Source organism: Canis aureus, chromosome 9, assembly GCF_053574225.1.
Source record: "Canis aureus isolate CA01 chromosome 9, VMU_Caureus_v.1.0, whole genome shotgun sequence".
NCBI classification, from domain to species: Eukaryota; Metazoa; Chordata; class Mammalia; order Carnivora; family Canidae; genus Canis; species Canis aureus.
This window is the reverse complement of record NC_135619.1, coordinates 46,649,314-46,666,856: the sequence shown is the minus strand read 5'-3', so window position 1 is coordinate 46,666,856 and position 17,543 is coordinate 46,649,314. Positions and strand designations below refer to the sequence as shown.

At 50.3% G+C, this 17,543-nt stretch overlaps 1 protein-coding gene across 1 annotated transcript in view; it reads right to left on the bottom strand.

The window, feature by feature from the left end:
* Positions 1-7,244: 7,244 nt before the first annotated feature.
* The window catches only part of PLEKHD1 (pleckstrin homology and coiled-coil domain containing D1), a 28,663-nt gene continuing 18,364 nt past the window's right edge, over positions 7,245-17,543 (bottom strand). Inside the window, exons 7-13 of the mRNA XM_077909762.1 lie at positions 14,095-14,189; positions 12,548-12,641; positions 11,120-11,298; positions 10,451-10,583; positions 9,959-10,103; positions 9,480-9,629; positions 7,245-9,231 (exon numbers count right to left, since the gene is read on the bottom strand). Of these exons, the coding sequence (XP_077765888.1) occupies positions 9,062-9,231; positions 9,480-9,629; positions 9,959-10,103; positions 10,451-10,583; positions 11,120-11,298; positions 12,548-12,641; positions 14,095-14,189 (966 nt within the window). The 3' untranslated portion in view covers positions 7,245-9,061. The remainder of the gene's footprint in view (positions 9,232-9,479; positions 9,630-9,958; positions 10,104-10,450; positions 10,584-11,119; positions 11,299-12,547; positions 12,642-14,094; positions 14,190-17,543) is intronic.

Sequence of the window (17,543 nt, the reverse complement as noted above, 5' to 3'; positions counted from 1 at the left end):
GTGTGTGTGTCTGGACGGAGAAGGAGAGGCTTTTCAACCAAGTGGCTTAGAAATGTCCCATCAGACAGACTGAGTATGAGCAAGACCACCATCACTCAAGGAAATTTCACAGAGCGCAGACCTGCGCTCTCTTTGTCAACATAATATAGTGTTTGCATGAAGCTTTACAATTCACAGAGCTCTCTCCCTACCCCAGCTCTCTGGATCCTCTCAACAACCTGTGAAGTGGTAAGGGCAGGCATTGCTGCTACATTTACACTTGAGGACTATACCTTTACAGCTGAGAGATCCAATGCCCAGAAATGTTAACTAATTTGCCCAAGTCACACAGCATGTAATTGGTGAAACCCGAACTCCTCTGCACCAGTGCTCAGTTCTGTACCCTGAAGGCTGGAGCCCTGTGTTCCTAGTCACCAGCACATAGTCTACTGAGCAAATAAGCCAGTCCCCACCAGCCCCCCTGAACAGGCAGAGAGGCGGAATTGGCAGTGCTAAGTGATGGGGCTTTACAGGCATTCCTGAAAAATCTCTTCTGCCCAAAAATATCTCAAGTAGAAATTCATGGTTTAGGATAAGCACCACAAACTCCTTTAATCCTCTTAGCCCCCACGGGTAACCAAGGCTATCAAAAACTGGTTACCAATGGGCTAATATTCTGAGTCACGAACATCTATTCAGTGATGTGCCTGATGTTCAGGTCAGCAGCCACCAAGACACAAGGGCAGGACAGGCAAGTTGGTGTTTTTGTTTTCTTCAGGGAGGTTCTTTTTTTTTTTTTTTTAAGATTTTATTTATTTATTCATGATAGTCACACACAGAGAGAGAGAGATTGAGAGAGGCAGAGACACAGGCAGAGGGAGAAGCAGAATCCACACAGGGAGCCCAATGTGGGATTCGATCCCGGGTCTCCAGGATCGCGCCCTGGGCCAAAGGCAGGCGCTAAACCGCTGCGCCGCCCAGGGATCCCTTCAGGGAGGTTCTGGGCTGTTGGGATGCTCCTTCATTTCCACAGTGTTGCTTATAGCGTACAGCAAGACTGCTGGCTGCTCGTTAGCGTCCGTAGTCACCGTTTACCCGCCACATTTCCCAGACTCTCCTGCAGGGGATGAGGCCACGTGACTGAGTTCCCATCAATTAAATGAGAACAGAGGTGCTCTAGGCTACTTCAAGGCACAATGGAAAAGGGAAACTCTTATGGACTTCTGGAGACTATAACCCCAAGGGCAACCTTGGAAGCGAGAGTTGATGAATGAAAAGTGGTTGTCATACAGGTCCCTGACTGATATCTAAAGGACTCTCCGAAACCAAGCTGAACAAACAACCAGGCTTTTGATTCTTGTTCACTCCCTGGCACCAGGACAGAGCTTGGCACAAAGAATAACATTATCTAATTTAAGACATCCTTGAGTATGAGGCATAGCATTATTTTACATACTACTGAGAGATTTAAAATGCTGACAATTAAACTATGACACTCTGACACTATGCGTGCACTCAGAATTTTTATTTTATAATTACTGAAAGAGTTCTTTTAGATTTGATGAGTCATAGATTTTCATCGTAAATCACTCTTGTGCATAATAATACAGGAAATAGAGGTGAAATAATGGACTAAGGTATTTCTAGAACTTCTCATTCCAAATCTGATTCCTCTCTCTTTGACTGAGATTCACAATGTCCATCTTCTTTTCACATGCTGGCATCCTCTGAGGCATCAAGAGTCTTGATGATACAGCACTTCTCAAAAGAATCCATAAAAGAACTAAGTGTCATATGTGCTGGGCTCTGCAGCCAGCTTTACGATTCTGTGGATCTAGCTGTATCATATTGCAAGTGAGCCCAGAAATGTCTGATTCACCACCTCCTCAGCAACCATGTGACTCTTATGAAGAGCATGCTCTGTATTTTAGGATTTTTTTTCGCCAAACTATTGACAGTCTACACATTTTGATGTTAGGATGCTGATGTCTGCAAAGGCAATGACAACCTCACCGATATTGCCATGTGCTTGATTTCAGCTCAGGCCATGATCTTGGGGTCCTGGGATAGAGTCCAACATGGGGCTCTGTGCTCAGCATGGAGCCTGGAGAGATTTTTCTCTCCATCTCCCTTTGCTCCCCACCTCCCAGGTTGTGTGCTCTCTTTCTAAAATAAATAAATTAATTTAAAAAAAAACCACTTAAGATATATCCTGATTTTAGAGATTTTGAGTTGTGAGGGGTGTATGTCTAGAATTTTTTAAAATATGATTTGGGGCTCTCAATAGATATTTGTTGACTGAATGAGTAGATGAATTCTAGTTCCCATCCTATAACTGAAAATGTTGTGATTTCCTTAGGACAAGGTCTCTCAGTCTTTGGGGCTCACACAACAACTCTGAAAAAGCTAAGGTGACTATCAATTGGGCAACTCTTGTTTGAAAAGAAGAGAAAAAAGCAATCAAAAAGGCCTCCACAATATGGAAAGATCAATCAGATCCCATAACAAGTAGTCCTGAGATAGGGCAGATCTAGTACTGCAGAACTTTGTGACGGATCAGTAAGGACCAAGTCTCCTTGTCATGTTTTCAGACACAGCTGCTGTCATGGTCACAAGTTGGCTACCTACTTTCTAGGTGTCATATCCAGACATGCAGTGTCCAGTGGGCAAAAAAGGGATCATGTCTTCCCTATGACTCTAAAGGTGAAAAGCCTGTATCAGAAGTCCTCCAGCAAACTTCTCATCTCTCAATTTTTTTTTTAAGATTTTATTTATTTACTCAGAGACACAGAGAGAGAGAGAGGCAGAGACACAGGCAGAGGGAAAAGCAGGCTCCACGTAGGGAGCCTGACATGGGACTTGATCCCAGGTCTTCAGGATCACACCCTGGGCTGAAGGCGGCGCTAAACCGCTGTGCCACCTGGGCTGCCCACAAACTTTGAATCTCATGGGCCATCATGGTCCCATGCCCACCCCTCAGGCAATCCCCAGTAGAGAAGTGTGATGACCAGAATTACTCAAGGTTTTGAAACCATCTAAATCCATACCCTCATTGTACAAAGGGGAGATGGAATGGCTTGCCACTCTCTCAGGATCAATCACTGGCTCTACAGGGCCACCCAGACCTCTTAGATTCCCATCAGGTGCTGCCCATTGGCTACGTCCTCCAAGAGAGGATGCTTCTGTTCCAGAGGACGCTGACTGGGAAGTTTTGGGGAGGGTAGATGAGGGAGAAGTGGAAGAGACCGCCAGCCTCAAAGTGGTTGGAGGCAGCAAGAAGAGGCCTGGTTGCTTTACAAAGTTCTTAGGATGAGAAGCTCTGACCCTCAGGGCCTGCTATGCTAGACTAGCCAGACTTTCAGAATGGAAGAATTCTTGGAAAACTCTTAGTTACCAAGCAACTGAGTCAATCCCTTAAGAACCCATAGTAGGTGGGACACCTGGGTTGCTCAGTGGCTGAGCATCTACTTGTGGCTCAGGTCGTGATCCCGGGGTCCTGGGATCGAGTCCAGCATCAGGCTTCCCACAGGGAGCCTGCTTCTCCTTCTGCCTATGTCTCTGCCCCTCTCTCTGTGTCTCTTGTGAATAAATGAATAAAATCTTAAAAAAAAAAAAAAAAAAGAACCCATAATAGAAAAGATCTGAGCACAGACTCTGGTGCCTAGAACATAGAGGAACTCAATATCTTTTTATTTGCTGGAGGTAAGAAGGCAGGAAGAAAGAAATGAAGGGAAGAAGGGAGAAAGAAAAGAAACCCACTAAAAAAATTTTACACAGGCAGCCTGGGTGGCTCAGCGGTTTAGTGCTGCCTTCAGCCCAGGGTGTGATCCTGGAGACCTGGGATCGAGTCCCATGTTGGGATCCTTGCATGGAGCCTGCTTCTTCCTCTGCCTCTCTCTCTCTCTCAGTGTCTCTCATGAATAAATAAAATCTTTTTAAAAAATTTTACATGGAATTATTTACATATAATATTTTACATATGCTAGTAGGAACACTGGCCTTGAACTCAAATATCTGAACCGACACTTAGAAGCTGTGTGACCTTGGGCAAAGCTTCCTTAACCTCTGTGGCTTCAAGGGGAGGGAATCTTGTAAGGATAAAAAGAAGAAATTGGTGTGAAAGCACATGCTGTATAACAGACTTAAGAGATGATGGCTGAAGCGGAGACTTTTGTTTCATATCTGAAAGGGGAGAACAACTGGGCGATTCTTCCCCAATAATGCAGAACCTGAGCAGAGTCCCAAAGCCCTCCCCCTTCTCCGGGAGCCTTAGCTCACTTTGCCACCAGATTTTGCAGACCCGGTGCAGAGCATGCTGCCATCTGCCGGGAAGAAGGAGGAAGTGAACTCCGAAGCATCCCTTCACACCAGGCCATTATGAGGAGCAACCTGGAAAAAAGAGAAGCATCTGGGCCCAATTTCCCGTCCTCTCTGCTGTGATTCTCTTATCCCTTAAGACAGGAAGGGCTCTCATCATTGGTCAACAACTTATGGCAAAATAAGATTTAAGTTTTTCTTTTTGAAAGGGGTAGGATATTATTCAGCCTTAAAAAGGAAGAACATTCTGACACATGTTACAATGTGAACAAAACTTGAGGACAGTTAACTTAACAATGAGGTAAGCCAGTCATAAAAAGACACATACCATATGATGCCATTTTTACGAGGTATCTAAAGGAGTCAAATTCATAGAAATAGAAAGTAGAATGGTAGTTGGCAGGGGCTGGGGAGGAAGAACCAGGGAGTTGTTTAATGCATAGCATTCCAGCTTTGCAAGATGAAAAGTTCTGGAGGAGACACCTGGGTGGCTCAGCAGTTGAGCGCCTGCCTTCAGCTCAGGGCATGATCCTGGGGTCTGGGATTGAATCCCGCATCCTTCTCCCTGTGAGGAGCCCGGAACTCTTCCTATGTCTCTGATTCTCTCTGTATCTCTCATAAATAAACTAAATAAAATATTTTAGAAAACCCCTAAAAGTTCTGGAGATGGTTGCACAACTAGATCCTAGGATCGAGCCCTGAATTGGGCTTCCTGCTCAGTGGGGAGTCTGCTTCTCTTCTTCTCAAATAAATAAATAAATAAATAAATAAATAAATAAATAAAACCTTTTGAAAAATGGTCAAAATGGTGACTTTTTATGTTAGGTATATTTTACCACAGTGAAAAAAATAACAGTAAGTGATAGAGATTAATAAGCACATGGTAGGCCCTTGACTTCGTGCAATGGAATCCCAATAAATATTTGTGGATGAAGATGGAAAGAAGTGATGCTGACAGACGGTCTCAGACATCAGGGTGAACACGAGAATGGACATCTTTCCTTCCCCCCAGGATAGCCTTCCAAGTAGTGAAATTAGTCACAACTGCCTTCTCTTTGAGGTGATAAATTAGTTTTCCTGTTCTCATCTAAACACTAAAATTTGGGATCCCTGGGTGGCGGCAGCGGTTTGGCGCCTGCCTTTGGCCCAGGGTGTGATCCTGGAGACCCGGGATCGAATCCCACGTCGGGCTCCCGGTGCATGGAGCCTGCTTCTTCTCCCTCTGCCTCTGTCTCTGCCTCTCTCTCTCTCTGTGTGACTATCATAAAAAAAATAAAATTCAGAAAAAAATAATAAAAATAAACACTAAAATTTAAAAATAAATACACACTAAAATTTTCTGGCAATAGCATGGCCTCAAGTTCAACCTGAGCCAGAGCATCCTTCCTCCCTGAGAACTGTATTTCTGTGATCAGCGCTGGCAGTGGCGACCACGTTTTGTTCATCCCAGGGCTGCAGGGTCCCAGTTTATAGAACTTGAGAACTATAAAGGCTCTGAGCAGCCTCATGAGATTTAAGAGATTTATCTCCTACCTAATAAAAATACATACATATAAAAAATATTTTAAATAGTGTTATTAAAAGTTGCAGAGCTGAGACCTGAACTTTCACCATCAGAGACACTCCCACCTCACCCTCACAGCAGCAAGCAGCATGTGGGACAAGTTCCTTCCCTTTTCTCGTGACAGGGTTACTGCTCTGCTAGAGAAAAGGTTCTCCTGTGGTCAGTGACATCCCAAGGCCCATGAGCCACAGTTTTTGCCTGGGTAACAGGACAGGTTGAGTCTGTTCTAGGCAGGACCCTCAGCCTAGAGGCAGGGATCAGATCCTGCAGGAGAAGCAAGGCAGGGTGCAGCAGGTGAGCCCCCAAATGCACTGTCAGCTAGCTCTGGCTTTGCAATCTCCTGGAGCCCCTGAGGTGGAGCCTCCTGACTTTGAACAGCCCTGTCTCAACCCAACTTCTCTGCCTGGTCAGAGTCTCACCCAGAAGCAAAGCCAGAACACTCCTTGCTCACCAGGGGTATGTGAAGTAAAAGAAGTAACTGCCCCCCAAGTCCAAGCCATAAGGTTTCCAGCTTTGGAAAGCCCTTGCAGCAGCCTGGGAGTCGGAGCATCCCCATCCTGGCTCCTCACAGAAGCACCAGATTCCCCAGGGGCTGCTGGCCTTTATCTGAGGGCTTCAGAGCAGCCCCTTTTGTCTGGTGGTTTTAATGACTACCTTCCATTTAGACCAACTCTGACACAGACTGCATCTCTGTGACTCAAGCAAGTCTCTGCTCCACCATCATCATTCACTGGGGGCTCCAAATTTTATTCAGATGGTACTTGACCACCCGCAGGCCGCTGCGTGGGATAGGATGGGGGAAGGGGGTGGCAGTGACATCCCTCCAGAGATAAATATAGTCAGTGGATCCTTCCCAGGAGCTGGCAGCGGGGCAGTGAGTCAACTCCTGGGTGTTTTACGGAACTCTGACCTCGCCCATTAACATACTGTTGGGGAACAGCATTACAACCATCCGGTCATTACCATTTCTTACTCTCTCTTATGGGATTACAAAACAAAAAGCATACACTTCTCCTCAGCAGAGAAGGCATGCTGTCAATTTCCAGTGGGAATACTGAAGCCAGCAAGCCATAAAACTAGATGTCCTTTGCTTCCCTGAGGCTATTCCCACTCATGAAGTCTGCTCCCTTTGGTCAGTGCTCAAATCAGAATAAAATCAAGCTGATAGTGCTGTTACATGGGGCCGACCAGGATCTCAGGGTGGGAACACAGACTTTTTGGTTAATTATTAGGAAGCCTCTCCCAGGAGGTGCAGCAACCAGAGTATTTCTTCACACTTAGAGAAACACACCTGCTTATTAAGACTACATGCAAGTGATTGTACAATTCCACATTTGGCCTGCAGGGGGAAACATCTCTCTAGCAATGATCACACCACCAGCGGTTCGGCAGGAAACCCATTTAATTGGCCAAGGAGTATGGGTTCTGTTTTTTTTTTTTAAAAATCAGATCAATACATTTCCAATAAGTAATTTCCACTGTGATATACTTTCATATAGAGATATTGCTCTTTTACTATTTACAGTGTTAGGTACATAGTGAGCTTTCAACAAATAAATACTTATGGACTGATCAGTTGCTTGGAAATAACCCAGACTTGCCCGAGGCATAGAAAGTAGAGGGGGAAATGGGAGGAAAGGAACTAGGGATTGGTGAATGTTCACGGAAAAGCACTTCTTTTCAGGTTAATAGCTTGCCTGGGGGAAAAATGCATTTGAAAATTTCCAAAAGACCTTTCTCCAAGAACAAACCATTATCAACCTAATTCTTTAAAAACAAAACAAACAAACAAAAATGGTAATCTTGATTTTATACATCTTTCTCCTAATTTCAAAGTCCATCCTATATACATGTCAGATAAGTGAGTTCCAAGTTTATGCAGGTTTCTACGTGTTTAAAGTTTTTACATTTAGACTTATCTCTTTTCAAATGTATCGATTCTAAGTGCCTCTGCCCTGGAACCCCTCCACCCCACTTCCCAATCAGAGCCCACCCAGGACTCTAGCTGAGGCCCCCTTAGCTTCACCAGGCAGCCCTGAGCACAGAGCAGGGCACCACAAGCCTGGCCTGGGCAGCTGTCCAGTAGACATGCATGTGTTTTGAGGGGAGGCCAGCACCTCGCTGGGGCTTGCCCTGCAGTCATCTGTGTGCCGCTCAGACTGGGCTCCTGGCTCTGTTTGCCAAGCAGCAGAGGATCAGCACCTTTAATACCACCAGTGACCATGAGCAGCCTGATCCCAGGCAAATCCAACGTCCAGGCCCTGCATCTTCCAGGATCACATTGCTTCACTGGGTAAAGCCTCCGCAGTGAGAGGAGACAGCAAGGTGACCAAGCAGGGGCAGCTCAGAGGGAGACCTCTGCGATCCCACAGACCCACAGCACCACCACTGCCAGAGGCAGCTGCCTCCCTACCCAACCAGGAGTAAACAGTGCAGGAGGCAGGGCCTCCTTGTTCCATCCCTTGGGCTTACTACCGACCTCTGGGAGAGCGCTCAGCATCACTGCTGGCCCCAGATCCCAGGCAGGGCGCTGGGCCCTCGGTACACAGTAGGAAGAATGTGGGGGTTAAGGGTCAGGGTCACATTCCCTCCAAGCCAGCTGAAGCTACAGATGGATGATCTCACCTGAGGATGGAAGTGAGTGGGTAGCCTCTCAGCCAGGGCCCAACCTCAGGAAAGGAGGCACCATAGCATGTGTGGTATGCCACAAACCCAAAAGTCACTGTGTTAGGTCCCTCTCTTCCCTTCCCTACAATGTGGTAAAAGTGAGGGGCCTTGGCTGAGGGATGTGTATGGGCCTCAGAAGCAAAGAAAGGGTTAGAAACCTGGGGTGGGAGTGGGGGGGGGGGGAAGCAGGTGTCAAGGTGGGGAGGGGAGGCCTTTATACATGAAGACAGGGAAGCAGCATCACTGAGAGATGGGCACAATGGCTGTGGGCCCTGCCCACCCCGTTCCCCAACCAAAATGTCTCCAAGCACAGCCAGGCCCCTCCTAGCTTGGGCCTGATGGGCCCGGATATAAACCCAAGGATAGGGGCTGGGGTGGAGGTGAGGGAAGTGCCATCCCTGTCCTTTGAGGGTGGGGTGCAGCTCTGGCCCAGAGGGGAGCAGAGAGGTGCCAGGGGTAGTTAGATCCTCCCCGGCACCCCTCCCCCCACCCAGCCACTGAGGAAAGACCTGGGGGGCAGGGGAGGAGCACCCATCACTTTCCACCCCGGGGGACCACGGAGGGGGCTCCTGGCTGGTTTGCCATGATGTGGTAGATGGATTCTCGGAAGCGCTGGTCCCGGCTGAGCCTCTTGGCCACCTCCTTCAGCTCCTCCATGTTGTTGGCATCCAGCTGGGAGGTCATGAAAGACTGGGACGGCTTCACTGGGGAGACGGTGGCCGTGAGCGGCCCCTGGCTCACCAAGGCTCGGCCGGTCCCCCCCCACGGGCTGCCGGGCTGCCGCAGCCACCGGCTCCTGAATCCGGGGGGAAGCCGAGGCTGCTGGAGCCAGTCCCAGGCCGCCCCGTCCAGCCTCGGCGCTGGATCCGCGCGCCCCGGCCCCGCCCCCCCCCCCGGCCCCGCCCGGGCGCCCACTCGGGCCGCGCGCGCCGCCAGCCGCCGCCGCACTCACTGTCGTTCCAGGAGGTGCTGGACCGGCGCCGGTGGAAGCGGCAGCTCTTGATGCGGCGAGTGGCCGCCTTGTGGATGTACACGGAGTTCTTCATGATGACCGGCATCTTGGCCTCCAGCTCGGCGTTCCGGATGCACTCCTCGAAGAACCCTGCGGCCGCAGGTGCGCGCTCTGCTCCCGCCGGCCGCGCGCGCTCCGCCCCGCGCCCCCGCGCCCCCCGCGCCCCGCTCCGCGCCCTCCGCGTCCCCGCGTCCCCCGCGCCCGGCTCCAGCGGGGAGCGCGCCCACCCGCCCTGCAGGTTCCACTTCGAGAGCCGGGAGGAAGCCGCGCCCCGGCCGCGCCCGCCGCGGGAGCCCCGAGGGGAACCTCCCCGCGCAGCGCGGCCCACCTGCTGCGCCCCCCGCCCCGGGCCCGGCGCTCGGGGGCTGGCCTCGGGCGGGGGGCGGGGGCTGGCCCCGGGCGGGGGGGGCAGGGCTTACTTTTCAGGTGGCTCACGTCAGCGCGCATCCTCTCCTCCTTCTCCTTGTTCCGCACCTTGGAGTTGAGCCCCTGTTCCAGGCTTCTCAAGGCCCCCTCTGCCTCCCGCAGACGCCTCTCCAGGTCCATGCGGACCTTCACCTCGGCCTGAGGGCACCGGGAAGAGAGCCGAGAGCGGGCTCCTGGGGGCCGTTGCCGTCTCCCCCCGAAGCCTTCCCTGATGGTGCCCCGCCTCAGGCCGGCTGGCTCGCCTCTGGGCTTGGATGGAAGTTACCACACCCTGCCTCGGTCCCCCGCCCGTGGCCACTTGGCCTGGACTCAGCCCCTGCGTCTGGCAGGGGGCTCCCAATGCTGCCCCGCCCAGGCAGCACCCTCGCTGCTTCCCCAAGTGGCGGCTCCATCAGGCTGGCAGTGGTAATTCAGGTAGTTGCAGGTAAGGAATGTGAGGGAAGGTTCCCGAACACAGGCCGCCGCCAGCAGGCCCAAGCCAGCACCTTGAGCTCCCGCTCGGCCTGCTGCTTCTCTGCGGTCAGCTCCTGCAGCGAGTTCTGCAAGGCCTGGGACTGGCTGGAGTAGAACTCCCGCTCTTCCTCCAGGGCCCGGGAGCGCTCCTCGTTCTCCTTCATCCTGCCGGGTGGGCGTGGAAGAGGTGTGCTCACTCACCTAGGGGGCTTTCCAGTGGGAGGGCAGCCCCTCCTAGACACCCGCTCCAGAAACCCTGAGACCCAGGCTTCTTGAGCCCCAGAACTTTCTGGGTTCTGTCACCCAGGGGATGAGAGGGGGTGCTGTGGTCCGAAGTTAGAAGACTGGAGTCTTGGGTCCAGGTCTTCCTAGTTCTGTGACCTTAGGAAGGTCCTATCAATCCTCTGAGGTTGTTTCCTCCTTTGTACAAAGGAGCTATGAGGTCCTGCCCAGCCTGCCACAAAGCATCATTAGATGGACCTACTGCCTGTCCATATGGTTCACACCAGTGCAAGGAGATAATGATCAAGTCAGCTACCCGTAGTGCAAGTTTTCTTCCCATTTGCCCGGTGGAGAAACTGAGTCCCAGGCAAAAGGAAGTAAGTGATCTATCTGGTCAATGCCAGCTAGAGCCTGAGAATCCGGGTATGCAGTTCAAGGAAAGTTATCAAACTAGATTCAGGGGTTGAAGGGCCTCTCACCGCTTCTCAGCCAGGAGCTTCTCTTCCAAGAGCTGCTGCATCTTCTCCTCTATCTGCCTCAGGTTGCTATGGAGACCCCCACTGGGAGGGGGCTGCTCACTCTGATTGGCCAGTGTCTGCAACTGGTTCTCATTCTCTTCCAGCATTGCCAGGGTTTTCTTCTTCTCTATGGAGAGTTCCTGGCATGGAAGGACAGAAGGAAGAGAAAGAACCTAATTTAGATTCTCTAACATGGCTGCCCTCACCTGCCTTTCAATTTCAGGAAAGGGTGCCCTCCTTACTCAATGTTCTAGAGACACCCGAAATATCTTCCATCTTCCCTGAAGGTAAAAGGACAACCAAGATCTCCTTCTTTACAAAGAGGCAAGGTTACTCCTCCATTGAGGAACTTTGGGAGGCACCCAATGCAGCTTACAGTGGAGGTAGCACCTACTTCAACTGGGGCACAAGGGCTCCATGACCTTTGGGGGTCTTTGTTCCTCCAGAGGTGAGTGACGGAGTGTGTTGGGCTCATATGAAAAACATCCAAGAGGAGCAAGCCCTAGAATAGATTTAGACATCCTCCCCTTTATCAGGCTGGGCTTGTGCTACCCCAAAATTCTGGAGTTGAAACGCTCCATGAGAACCATCTCTCATGGTGTGAAGATGAAAGATAAACAAATAAAAGCACCACAAACAAAGCCCCACTCAGTGGAGAGAGAATAGAAATCCTGCAGCCTTAGGGTCCTAAAGCTCAGGGCAAACCCTTGCCTGGAAGAGTCAGGGAAGCTTGGCTATGGTGATGTTGGGGTTGAGTCTTAGAAGGATGGATGAGTCCTCAAGGCAGAGAAGAAGAGGAAGGACATTCTGTGTGAAAGGAACAGCATGGGGAAAGGTGTGGAGTCTAAAAGAGCTTGGCTTCCTCAGGGCACATGAGCTCAGTGGTTTGGAGTAAGGGTCAGAGTGTCTTTGTGCAGGGTGTGGAGGGGCAACCAAGGGAGACTTGGGGAGGAGGGGCTGTGGATAGTTTGCACTTGGTCCTTGACACCTACCACCTCCTCCCTCCCTTTTACAGCTTCTGTGTATCAAATGGAGGTAACATGGCAGTTAATTTCCCTTTTTGCTCAGTTTCACCCAGGAGCAGCAGCTAAGTGAATGAGCCACAAGAAGGAAGAAATGGGGAGTCCCACCACCCACCCTAAATCAATCCTCCATCTGGTATAAAAATAGAAACATCAAAGAAGGTGTCACAGTCAGCAGGACAAACTTGAATTTGCCCCTCTGGATCCTGCTTCTGGCCTCCCATGCTCACTGGTCCACAGAGAAGAGACCCTTGAGATCAACTCCATCCTGCCCTGTTCTCCTTGCAGAGAACCCTCTGGGGAAATGCTGTATCATGTGGCCCAAACAACCTGCTTCCGGGTCAGCCACCCACCAGGGGCCCCTCACCTCCAGCGTCTGCTGCAAGGACTCCGTGAGGTGCCTCAGCTCCTTCTTCTCTTGCTCCACACCCTTGAGGCACCTTGCAGTTAGCTCTAGCTCCCTGCAGGGACAGAGGGCTGGGTATGGCAGTGCCCACCCCTCCCAATCCCCTCTGCACACAGAAATGCTTCGGCTTCACCTCCCCGATATGGCTCAGAGGGGTCCTTGCAAGGCCAGCCCCTCTCTGTGTGGCAGGGTCCTGATAGCAGCTGTAGGGACCTGGGGCTGAAAGAAGGAGATCCCAGCCAAGTGGGGTGGAAGTCACTTGCTCCAGGTACGTATGCATCTGTCAGATGAACCCAGGACCACCCCACAGGTAGAGAAACACTAGAGAAACCAAGGGGGTCCTGGCCCCACCTCCTATCTTCCCCAGACAGAGCCTGCTAGAACCCCTACTCACTCTGACTTGGGACATGGCTGAGGCCCTTCTCTGGCATGCCAATCCCCTTGCTGCTTTCTTAACAAGCCTGGGTCCCCTCACACATTTACCTTTCTCCTCCTTGAAATGCCTTTATCTTTCCTCCTGCCCAATTTCCTAAATACTACCCATTCTTCAAGGCCCAGCTCAATCAAACCTCTCTTAGTGCCCACAAGGATCACACGTATGCCTTAATTCCTGTGACCCAGGGAGTCTGCACTATGCCTGATTATATGCGTGTGCTGATGTTTTCTGGGTGTGAGAATGGTTTTCCCAAACAGACTGTAAGATCCTGCATTGTAAGATAAGAGGGCTTATCTTCTATTCCAGTATCTGGTGCAATTCTCGGGATAAGCAGATGCTTGGCCATTTACTTGGTCAGATCCTCTGAGCTTCTCCCTCCTCAAAGTACTTGTTTAACTGACTTTGTTTTATAAGGTTGTTGCAAGAAAAGCCTTTCTGGGCTAACACTGATTATCAGTAGTGATGAGGAGGAGGAGGAGGGGAAGGAGGAGGAGGAGGGGGAGGAGGAAGACAGCGACAATCACCACCAACAACAGTACCCAGAGCCTTAGTCTCCAAATTCCTGGATAGGCTGACTCAGAGTGACCTGGAAAGCTTTTGTAAAATATAGATCTCTGGGCTCTACCTTCTAGAGATTCTCATTCTGGTCTATGGTCATAGTGTGCAACTGGATTTGCAAACCATACACAGATTAAAGATCCCAAGGGTCATCATTAGCCAGAATGTGAAGGGACAGTGGAGGGCATGTTTGGGGTCTTGACTAAAGCACCTCTAGGCTGGCTTTTTCCTGTCCACCTCTTGGTACGGAAGGCTTGACAGGGGCAAGAGGGCCTCGTTGCTTGGGGGATGCTTGTTTGCACCTGCCCGTGCCTTGTGTCCAGTTTGTGTGGGGTCTACAGCTCCTTCTGGGCTGCCCCAAGGCCCGAAGCACTGAGAAGACAGTCCCAAACCAAGTCATCAAGTGGTGAGGCTCTCCTGGGAGGCATCTCCCCAGGCCTGATGGGAAACGTGGGTTCTAATGCCCTGCCCACGGCGCACCTTCCTCCCACCCTCTCCTGGGCACCACCACCACCTTTTGATCTGTTCCTGTTCCATTTTCAGCTCCTGCACCACTTCCTCAAACTGCTGCTTCTCGGCCTCCAGCACCTGGTTAAGGCGTTCAAGCTCCTGAAGAAAACCAGAGGGGAAGAGAAGAGTCATGGGCAGCCAAGTGCCCCTGAGGTCAGGAACCAGAACTCTAGTCCAGGGGCCACTCTCGGATTGCAGTACGAGGCTGGGGCATATGCAGGGGCAGACTCGGGGTTAAGACCTGGGGAGCCCTGGTCCCACCCAGCAACACACTGTTTCAACAAGCCCAAAATCCATGATGGGCCTGGCCTTATCAAACACACCAAGCATGCTGCAGCTAGGCTTTAGAAAGAATCCCAGCATTGTTCCCTGTGAGTAGAGGTGATGATAATTCTAGATGTCTACTCTACATCCTCAGGCATGTTGGCTGGCTCTCAAGCCCTGGAGGGAAAAGTGGTGAGTGTATATTTCCATTAAAGATCCCTGGAGTGACATCCATTAAGGGTGGCAAAGAAAAGTCATTCCCAACCCGAAAGTCAGAAAATCAGGACTCTTCTTTTTCCCCTCAAGACATCTAGGAAGTAACCAGCCCAGGTGGCTGCAGCTTTTCCTGCGCTTGGCCAGAAGGGAACAGGAGAGCCAAAAAGTGCAGGGCAGGCCCCCAGGGCCAGACTAGGCCTGTCAGGAATGCCAGCAAGCACTCACTGTATTTTTTCAGCAAGTATGTGCCCTTCAAGAGTCCCGTTTTCCTGGGCTTTACCGGCAGGTAGGGCTGCAGGGTACACTTCAAGAGTAGCTTAGCTGGAAGCAGTTTCGTGACAACTGCTTTGTCCTTCACATTTCACCCCGAGGGAGGATATTATTTCTAGCACCTCAGAGGCCAGCAGGCCCTTGCTAGGCCTCCAAGAACCAGAGAGTGAAACAGATGCTCCTGAAGATAACAGGGCAGAGCAATCATTTGATTTTTCTTACCCCTCCTTCCTGCGTTGGTCCCAGGTCTATGTGAGAAAATGCTTTTCCCCTCTAAGTCAATAACCGTGGGCCCAGGCCATACTTAGTGCTGTGCGACAGTCAGAGAAATGGGCCCTCATGAAGCAGAGCCCTCTATGGTCAAAGGCACTTGAAAGGCGCTTCGGTCTTCATCAGATACTAGAATCCGGGGATCAGTTTTCCAGCCAAGAGATGGCCTGGGCTCTGCTTGAATGGCTCTCGTGACAGGGAAGTCAGTCCCTCTTAAGACAGCTCATTTCACCCCAGAATGACCTGCTCAAAGCTCTTCCTTCTGGATTCAGCCTCAGCAGGGGCACTGCCTGAAAGCTACAAATACAGAAGCACTGAGGAAGGACCAAAGACTTTGCTGAAAGTTTTGAGGGGCTCACATGAGAGGGCTGAATGTCATTTATGGAGCGAAACTACCCTCCAACCCCCTCGCCAGCCACCGCTGTCCTTTGACTAGACTCTCCCGTCAGCAGCGGCCTCCCTGCCTGGGAACCTGCCGCCCTCAGCTACTGGCTCCCCTGTAGCCCTCCTTCTCAGCCATGAGGCCTGAATATGCCAGCCAGCAAAGGAAGAGCCAGTGAGCAGCTCTTCAGCCAAACAGAAGACTGACAGAGCCCAAGACATAGCCAACTTCCGGACACCCTGAGTCCCTCAAGGACACACCTAAGAGAGGGGGCAGCCAGTTTCATCCCCCAGTTCCATCTGAGCCCAAATCTTCCTCCTCATAACTTCCAGCAATGGGTCCGCCTTCTCCCCTTGAAGCCATAGAACAAGACTGATCCATTTTCCCTTTAAGTGTTGGGGACAACTATTCTGTCCCCAAGTCTCCTCTCTTCCAAGCCAAATAATCCCTGTTCACCATGCTTCACTGCATTATTTCTAAATCCCCCATAAAAGTAACTATGCTTTTGAAAAGAATGCAGGTCCCTGATTGGGAAGATTACAATAAAGGTTCTTCCCAGTTAATTGACAGGCTCAGTGCAATTCCAGTAAAAATCCCAATGAAATTTTTTTTATAGGTTCATTCATTCATGCCACACATATTTATTGAGTGCTTAATATGTGCCAAGCATCTGGCAGACTCTGCATTGAGGATGTGAAGATGAGCAAACCCAGACATACCTCAGTTCTCACAGAGCTTACAGTTCAGTGCATGAATCAGAAGCTAATAAAATAAGTATTGATGTGAGAATATGGTTACAAATCAAGGCACGTGATGTGCAGGACAGGGACATAGTTCTATGTAAAGCTGCCTTGGACAAGAAGGAGGGAATGATTGATGGGGTGGGGGGGATCAGGAGATTCTTGAGCCAATAGGTGGCAGGTGGATAAATAAGAGGAAAGAGCATTCCGGGAGGATCAGTATGGGCAAAGGCCCTTCGGAAACCTGCTGCCCTGAAAGAACCAAGATAGGTCCATACAGCTGGGCCCAGAATGAGAGTGAACAGGGTGCGAAGGAGGCTAGACTGCACAGGGCCTTGGGCTATGCTGGGGATTTTGGTCTTTTTTACCTAAACAAAAACAAGCAATGAGGGTTTTGAGCAGGGAATAGGGGAAGAAGGTGGGCAACATAACCCGACTTCCACTGTAAACAATGACTCTGGCTACAGCATGGAGAAAAGGGATGAAGAGGGACCCAAAGGAACCCAGGTGGGAGGCCACTGCATTAGTACGTCAAGATCTAATACTGTGAACCAGAGCAGGGCAGTGAGATGGAAAGAAGTGGCTAGGCAGGTTCTAGAGCATGTGGGGGCAGTGCCATCAGAACTCAGGGGTAGAGTGGGATAGGGGATGGATGGGGAGGACAGGGTGAGGCATGACTCCTGAGTCTCCAATCTGCACAAAAAGGGATGGTGGTGAATTCCCTGAGATAGAGAGCACTAGAAGAGGAGCACTAGCTGTGCTGGAGAAGATCATGAATGGTCTCGGAAACGCTGAGTTTGCAGTATTTTTGAGAACTCCGGCTGGAGATGTGACATCAAGAGTTGGATATTAAAGGGCTGTAGCTCAGCAGAGAAAAAGGATTGCATCTGTCAGTGGGGAGTCATTTGCACACACACAGTAAATGAAGCCGGAGCTGTGGTCTAGATTGCCTTTGGATCTAGTGCAGAGAGAAGAGAGGAGGGTACTCTCTGAGATGGGCAGTACTACTTTGTAGTGTTCATGGGAGGATAACGTGAGCTAATTCATGCAAATTGTCTGCAACACAGTGCTTAATAAATGACAGATAGTATTATAAACTGAAACTGTGTGGTATCTGTTCAAGGATGGACAGCAATTTAAAGGAATGGAAAAGAGAATTCTGAAACAGATCGAAACAGATCTTGTATATGATAATGACGGTGATGGATAACATTCTCTGTGAGCTTACTCTTCTCAGTACTATACATGTATTAACTCATTTAATCCTCATAACAACTCTGAAAGCGGACAATATTTTTATCCTCAGCTTAC